Source organism: Hipposideros armiger, unplaced genomic scaffold, assembly GCF_001890085.2.
Source record: "Hipposideros armiger isolate ML-2016 unplaced genomic scaffold, ASM189008v1 scaffold_298, whole genome shotgun sequence".
Lineage (NCBI taxonomy): Eukaryota > Metazoa > Chordata > Mammalia > Chiroptera > Hipposideridae > Hipposideros > Hipposideros armiger.
In genome coordinates this window covers 1,664,670-1,672,961 of record NW_017731648.1, presented here as the reverse complement: position 1 = coordinate 1,672,961, position 8,292 = coordinate 1,664,670, and the positions used below count along the sequence as shown (strand labels likewise).

At 41.6% G+C, this 8,292-nt stretch overlaps 1 protein-coding gene and 1 pseudogene across 3 annotated transcripts in view; one reads left to right on the top strand and one right to left on the bottom strand.

The window, feature by feature from the left end:
- The window catches only part of LOC109391618 (zinc finger protein 791-like), a 184,445-nt gene that overhangs the window by 158,867 nt on the left and 17,286 nt on the right, over positions 1-8,292 (top strand). For 2 of the 3 annotated variants that reach the window (XM_019659312.1, XM_019659314.1), the window contains exon 1: positions 4,653-4,807. The exons of the other annotated variant lie outside the window; for it this stretch is intronic. In XM_019659312.1, the coding sequence (XP_019514857.1) occupies positions 4,805-4,807 (3 nt within the window). In that variant the 5' untranslated portion in view covers positions 4,653-4,804. Of the gene's footprint in view, positions 1-4,652; positions 4,808-8,292 lie in introns of those variants that run through there. 3 annotated transcript variants of the gene reach the window in all.
- LOC109391624 (WASH complex subunit CCDC53 pseudogene) lies at positions 932-1,515 on the bottom strand (annotated as a pseudogene).

Sequence of the window (8,292 nt, the reverse complement as noted above, 5' to 3'; positions counted from 1 at the left end):
AAAAAAAAAAAGCCTCTGACACCCATAGCTGAAGCACACATTAATAGTAATCTAATGCCTATTCAAGATCACATATAATCTCATATTAAAGGCTTATTTACCTCAAGTCTTACTGTGAAAAGTTTACACATATGCAGAAATTAAATGAAATACTCTTGGACAGCCACTGGATCAAAGAGGAAATCAAAGGGAATTTTAAAAATATCTTGAGACAATAAAGAAATTAAAGCACAAAATGTAAAAACTTGTTGAAGCAACAAAAGGAGTAGTAAAAGGAAAGTTTATACTATAAACACCTATAGTAAGAAAGAAAGATATCAGAATAACAACTTAAATTTACACATCAAGGAACTACAAAAAGTCAAACGAAAACTTAACATAGCAAAATTTTCAAAATAATAAAGAGTACAGCACAAGTAAAACAGAATATAGAAAAACAATAGAAAAATATCAAAACTGTGTTGGTTTTTTGAAACAATAAAATTGGCAAACCCTTACATGACTAACTGAAAGGAAAATAGAAGACTGAAGTACATAAAATCAGAAATGAAAAAGGATGCATTACAACAAACACCTCATAAATAAAAAAGGACCAATAGGGAATATTATAAACATTTATATTCAAACAAATTGGATAACCTAGAAGAAATGGATAACTTCTTAGAAACATACACCAAGAAGAATTTAAAAATAGAAATCTTGAGCAGATCAATAAGAAATAACAATCACAAATTTAAAGAATTAATACCAAACTTTTTTTTTAAATAAATGCTTTATTTATTTATTTTTAACACAGAGGAAGCTTAGTGGTAGATATATTTGGCCATTTGATGTTTTTATGACTAAGAGTTCAAGTTCAGGTTCTCTTTCTGATAGAATGTAAATATACACTTATACATGTATATATATGTAATTGTTAACAATATTAAGCTTAGTCACTAAAAGAAGATTCGTTATCTGAACTTTCTTCTGTATTTTTTTTCACCTTCGCCATCAGGCACTGGAGCATCTGTCCTTTCAAGAAGATCTGGGTCTAGTCCTTCCCATATCAGTTTGTTTCTTATTTCCATCACTGTAACACCCACTTGAGCCATTTTGAGATATCTGGCATATCTTGGATCCTTGGCTACAGTTAAGATATTTTCTGCTGTAACTTTACTTTCCTGTGGTCCAGTCTTGTAAACTGTTCTGCTGTGACTGTGCTGAAGTGGTTTCAGAATGTGATTTATTTGTGACACTAGTGACACTTACAGGAGATAATTCAAATGTGACGTCATCTAGGCCTGGGATAGTTGATAACTTTGCATCCAAAATATTGAGACGTGTTTCAATTTGTTGGATATGAAGAGAAAGGTCTGCCAGTTTCTCCTCACAAACTGTAGAAAAACAGTTGAGGAACTGTACTGTGTGCACCACAAACTAGTTTAGAAATGACACCATTCTTCTCTGTTGAATAGCTGGCACCTTGATCAAGTCTATCCCTGACTTCATGACAGGAAGCCCATCCTCATCCATCTCCTCAGCAGGTGGGGGACTCAGGGATCACCCCAATACCAATCTTTCTTATACTATCCCCAAAACTAGAAGTAGAAGGAAGCCTTCCAAAATCATTTTATGAAGCCAGCATCTCCCTGATACCAAAGCTGGACAAAGACACCACAAGGAAAGAAAACTACAAGCCAATGTATCTGTGTCAACTGCTCAGCAATAGTGTACAGCTATTTAGTCAAATATTTTACTATACATTTCTGTGCAGTTTTTCTCCATGAGATTTCCATTTTAATGGGTGGAGTTTTTTAATGGGTATAGAGTTTCAGTTTTGGAAGAGGAAATAAATTCTGGAAATTGCTTTCACAATGTCAGTGTACTTCACCCTACTGAGCTACACACTTAAAAGGTTGAAAATGTAAATTTTATGTCATGCTCATATTGCCATTACTAATAAAAACTATAAAACAAGGGAGTAAAAACACAATCCACAGGATGGAGGAGAATTTTGCAATTCATGCAAGGCCTGACAATTAAGTTTGCAAACTTGTTGCAATGATGTTGCTAACCTTTTTTGATACCACAGGAATTATTCATTATGAATTTGTACCAACTGGACAAACAGTTAACCAAGTTTACCAAATGGAAGTTCTGAAAAGGCTACATGAAAAAGTTAGACAAAAACAACCTGAACTTTTCGCCAACAATTTATAGTTCTTGCATCAAGACAATTCACCAGCTCACAGAGCACTGTCCGTGAGGGAGTTTTTAGCCAGTAAACAAATAACTGTATTGGAACACCCTCCCTACTCACCTTATCTGGCCTCCAGTTATTTCTTTCTTTACCCGAAGATAAAGTAAATATTGAAAGGAAGACATTTTGATGACATTCAGGACATCAAGGGACATTCAGGACAATGTAAAATGATGACAGCTCTAATGGCCATTCCAGAAAAGGAGTTCCAAAATTGTTTTGAAGGGTGGACTAGGCACTGGCATCAGTGCATAGCTTCCCAAGGGGGGTACCTCAAAGGTGACCGTAGTGATATTCAGCAATGAGGTATGTAGCACTTTTTCTAGGATGAGTTCGCGAATTTAATTGTCTGACCTTCGTATATCTGATATAAAACTTGTAACGAATAGATCTAAAAGCCTCCTAAAACCAAAATATTAAAAAATCAAATAAGTAAACTTTAAAATAGCAAAAGATTGAAAACACATAATCTTTAAATACAGACATTTTAAATGTCTGTATTTAAATACATAGTTTTCCAAGGAAGAGATGCAAATGGCCAAGAGCATGTGAAAAGATGCTGGACATCATTAGTCATCAAGGAAATGCAAATCAAAACCACGGTGAGACATGATTTCATAACCACCAAAATGGCTAAAATAAAAAAGTGAGATAAGAACAAATGCTGTCAAGGACACATGGAGAAATTTGAACCCTCATATATGGGTGGTGCAAATATAAAATGGTGGAGGCACTCTGAAAACCAGTCTAGGAGTTTTTAAAACATTAAACCTAGAATTACCACATGATCCACCAACGTTTCTCACAGTTACATGCCCAAAACAATGTAAACACATGTTTGAACAGTAACTTGTACATGAAATTTATACTGTTTATTCATAGTAGCCAAAAGATGGAAACAAGCCATATGTCCATGAACAGATGAATAAACAAAACATAGTTTATACAGACAATGAAATATTACCCATCTATGAAAATGAACGAAGAACGTGCTACAACATGGATATCTTTAAAAAATTATGCTACGTCAGTGAAGTCAATCATAAAGACTATATATAATAGAATTCTTTTCATATGAAAGCCCCAAGTAAAGAAATCTACAGAGACAGAAAGTAAATTAGGGGTTGCCAGAACAGAGGATTGGAGGAGGAAGATGGATAGACTGGGAGTTACAGGTAAAAGGGGGAGCGGCGTTTTTTTGGTGGGTTTTTTATGTTTGTTTGTTTTTTTGAGGTGGAAAAAATGTTCAAAGTTTTACTGTGGTGATGACTGCACCTATGTGTAAATATACCAAAAACCACTGAGACTTTAGTGAGGTGCAGTGTATAGTTGGTGAATTACATCTCAATAAAGTTGTTCATATAAGTAAATGCATTAAGAGTTTGCAGTGCAATTACAGGCATATTAGAGTTTCCTGGTTAATGAACACATCCATCACCTCACAAAGTTACTTTTTGTTTGTGTGTGTGGTGAGAATGCTTAACCCACTGCCTTAGCAAATTTCAAGTATACAGTACAGTATAGGTGTCATGTTGTAATCTTTAAATATAGACAAGTTCTTTGGTCAATTACACCTCTGTAAAACTGGTGGGAGAAAAGTTTCCAGGTGCATCCCATATTTACACAACAATTTTTTTTTTGTTATTAAACATAGGAATCAATTGCCTTAGGGATATTATAGTCACATTTCAAAATTCTCTAGGGACTGATGTAAATGTGATGCTCTATATTAAAGTTCCTTCTAGTGTAAAATGTACACAAGAGAATGTAATGAACACATCTCACACCCTGTGGTTAGGAGAGGAGTCCTTGTACCCAGGCTGGGTCTGTGGGGTTCCAACTTGCCGCCAAAGCCAAGTGCTCAGGAATTCTCTCCCTTAAGGACCAAAGGAGAGGGTTCGGGGAAGGGATGGGTGGAAGATCAAGACTTGCAAAGATCGGAAGATTAAAATGGAGCCAGACTCTATTACAGATGGTCATGTCACATTTAAGCGTACGCGTTTATAAATAAGGGTCACAGTTCCATGAGTGGACTCAGCCTTATCCGCCAGCCCCTTGACCTGTAGAGGACCTAAAACCCTCTTGTTCCAGTCAGGCCTAGCATGGGCCACCCTTTTGTCTGTACCTGCTCCTTCTGGAAAACTAAATCAGGAATTCCAAAGGCATAACGGTGCCCTCCAGTACACAAAGAGCTGGGGAAAAACAACAAAGACAGCCCCAGGACTAGAAAAATATCCTGTTTATGCAAATATTCCGGGCTGGTTTGGTTACCCGCCCACAAACCTACGGGTTTCAGCGAAACCACGCGTCCTCCCCGTAGCTGTCACTCAGGCACGAGGGGGCGCGGCCTTGTGAACTATCCAATCAGGGGCGCCGCTGGGGCAGGTGGGTGGGGTGACGCACAGCGATGGTATGGACGTCACTATTCCTGTGGCGCTCAAGATACTGTGTCGCTGCCCTTCACCGTCACTGGTGGCTCTATCACAAACCTCTATCGCTTTGTGACCTGCACTAGTCGTGGGAGGCGTAGGAAGGGTTCAGGGATACCCAGGAAACCTAGAAATGGTGAGTGTGCTGCCCCAGATGTGGAGACGGTGAGGAGGGGCTGGTTAGAACGGGCTGGAACCGCCAGGGCGGTTTTGGGCCTCCCTCCTCCCCATGACCCCCCACCACCACCCAAGTACGGAGTTTGCGGACCCGGGGCGCCTCTGTGGACTTCAGTCCCCTCCGACACACAGCGTAGGGGCTGGGCGGGCTGCCGGGGCCCTGGGCGTCCTGTCCCATCACTGCTCTGCGGCGACTTCGGCCCGAACCCCGGAGCCTCTCAGGGTAGCTCTGCGCCCGCAGCCCGCTTCTCCGCGGATTGTGCAGTGAACACGAGGAGGCTCATCTGGGGACAGTCGTGACTCCGACACTGGGGTTCCTGCGTGGAAGAGCTGTGGTCTGTGGGGTCCCTAGCCCCTCATTTTTCTCGAAGCGCTGCCGTATTCGCCTGAGTTTTCCAAATGTTTGGGGAGCGGAATGTCAAATCCAACACCCAGGCCCCCCAGCCTAGCTCTTCCTGGCAATAAGTACCTCAATTTCCAGATCCGTCCCTTTTTCCCCAAAACTGCACTTCTCCCTGAATCACAGCATCATTATCCACTATTTGTCATTCATGTGCATCTGAAACAGTCCCAATATTTTACTTGTTTATCCTTTTTTCACATTGCCATGGATGGCTGTTTCTTAAAGATGTATTTTTGTCTGAATAATTTATGTGAAGGGAAAGCCAAGAATAACCACCTGGAAAACGTATGAAATCCCCAGGACCTTCCCTGGGCACGGACGTCCTATGGGAAACTTTCCTGGGTGATCTCTCCTGTCAGCACTGCTTCTTCCCTGGGTTTGTAACCCTGAAAAGATTTATTTATTTATTTATTTAAGTTTCCGTTTTCCAATAGAGGTGAAATGTACTTAATTAATAGAGCTTGAAAGACTATATTTCCAAAGAGGCATAAGAATGGTGAATTTCAGGGAAAAACAAATTCCATTATTACGAATTCATTTGTTAAAAATTCTGGTTTCACTATTTTTTTTCACTTCAGCATGTTTAATAAGTTTCTGAGATCTGTTCTTTACTTTTGGGTATTTTCAAATGAAATTCTAGAGCTTAGACTTGCAGAGCAGACTCATCCACGTGTGATAAATTATTACAAAACAATGACTTGCCATGGAAGTAGTAATTAACTGACACCTTTTTTTCTGAATGGAACCCACACTTGGGCTTTTCTGGTTGAACTAGTAAAAGTGAGTTAAAGATTTTTTTCTGTCTTTCCACATTATCACTGGGTTTCAGTGATTTTGCTGGATTTTCAAACATTGAGTTTATGTCATTTAAATCAATGGTGGTCCCAGGCTTCTGGGGGTGGGGGAGGTGTGGAGGGGAAGGCCTGTGGTCAGTGACAGGCTAAAGCCCCCTTGACCTGCAAAGGGAAGTACTTGAAGGCCCAGTGGTTCTTCCTGGGGAGCCTCCCCTGCAGGTGTCCTACCTGCTCACACCCACCATGGAGGGGCCTTTACACTGAGAGAAGGGGCAGCCCTGGAAAGCTGGGGGTGCATGTGATGAGGAGAGGGAGGAGGTGACAACCATTCTGAGGTTGTGGTTTCTTAAGTCTAGACATTTTTAGACTTTATGTTTGAATTTTGCATCCACAGTGTAGGTGCACTCAGTATAATTTATGAACACTGAGAAAGTGAAGATCAGGGGTTCTGTCTGGTGGACAAAGGGTTTATGAATTGGGAAGTTCATTTGGATCAGAACCTTAAACTGAATCAGGTTGAGAGTTTCCTCACTGCAAGAATGGAAGCCTGGGAGAGAGCGTTTCCATGCTTACAGGAGTCAGGGGCTGTGTGTGGAGCTCCCAGAGTTCATTCCTGGGGCTGCTCAGGTGTCCCTCTCCCCCCTCCTTCAGGAACTAACCCACTCCAGGGGCTGTGTCTCAATTGGGAGAGACTAGATCCTAAGTTTGGGAACATATTCAACTTTCTGAGCGTGGGTTTCCTTCTGAAGCTGCATAACTGTTTTCATTCCAATATTAGTGGGGGCTTTTTCCATTGAATTCCTTTCTCCATTGAATTGCTGCCCTTTGACTCTAGTTTCCATTAGCACTTGGGCTTTTAATATGTAGCTGAATGAGCCATACGATGTAAGGCAAGAAAATTGGGGAACCAAATACAGTGTTTGTTTTTTTTGTTGCTGCTGTTGTTTTTTTAAAGATTTTATTTGGGAAGGGGAACAGAGTTAGGGAATCGAGGAAGGGGATCAGACAAGTTGCAGTCCTTTTGTTCTTCAGTCTGGGCTTCGCTGGCCCATGTTGCTATTATCACTGCGCTCTTCCCGAATGAGGCGGATGGGTCGCCGGTCTCTGGACGGCTGCTCACGGCGGCTCAAGGCCGCTCACGCTGGCTACCAGCCACTCACGGTAGCTCATGGCAGCCCACTGCAACCTATGCCGTCACCGGCAGCTCACGACAGCCCAGCTCCAGGTCAAGCTGTTGTTCACCATCTTAGCTGTAGAGGGCGCAGTGTCACTGGCCCTCATGTGGGATCCGAACCGCGGCCCTGCTGCTCAGAGCTGGCGTCCCAAGCCAGCTCTTAACCAACGCGCCACTCAGCCAGCCCTACAGTGTTTGTTTTATTTAGGCAAGGAACATCAAGATCTGAGATGGGTGTATTTTAAGTTCCCTGGTGCCTTTTTCATTTTTAGGTCAGTGTTTGTGAGTCTATGTCTCTAGAGAACTTTCCTGTTTAGAAGCCTATACCATTCCTAATGCAAACAAATTCCTACTTTAATTGATATGAGGAAAACTCCAGGCTTATGGAAATCTCTCAAATTCCTAGTACATATAACAGCTTAATTACAAACCCCTGAGGCATTATAATTCCCTACTCCTTCCTGAAAACATTCCCTGTGAGAAATATAGTGCCGGGACAGATTAAACCTCTTGTCCGTTTATTAGGAAACGGATTTGTCAATTTTTATGGTTTACAGTTGTATCGTTATAGTTTAAAAGATTAAATATTGGAGTGGTTTCCTACATAAAAAAGTTAAAATTTAATTCTTTTTTTTTTTTAAGATTTTTATTGGGGAATGGGGGAAGGGGAACAGACAAGTTGCTTGCTGTCCTTTTGTTCTTCTGTCTAGTTGTGGAGGACGTCGCTTCACTGGCCCATGTTGGTATTATCCTTGCGCTCTTCCTGGGTGAGGCAATTGCTTGCAGGCCATTGGACTGCCGCTCACTGCGGCTCACGGCAGCTCATGAAAGCGCACGCCAGCTGCCAGCCAGCCCCACTACAGCCTATACGGTCTGCTCACGGCAGCTTAGCTCCAGGTCGAGCTGTTGTTCACCATCTTAGCTGTAGAGAGTGCAGCGTCACTGGCCCTCATGTGGGATCGGAACCGGAGCCGTGCTGCTCAGAGGTGGCATCCCAAGCCAACTCTTTTTTTTTTTTTTTTAAGATTTTTATTGGGGAATTGGGGGATGGGAACAGCGCTGGGGAATTGGGG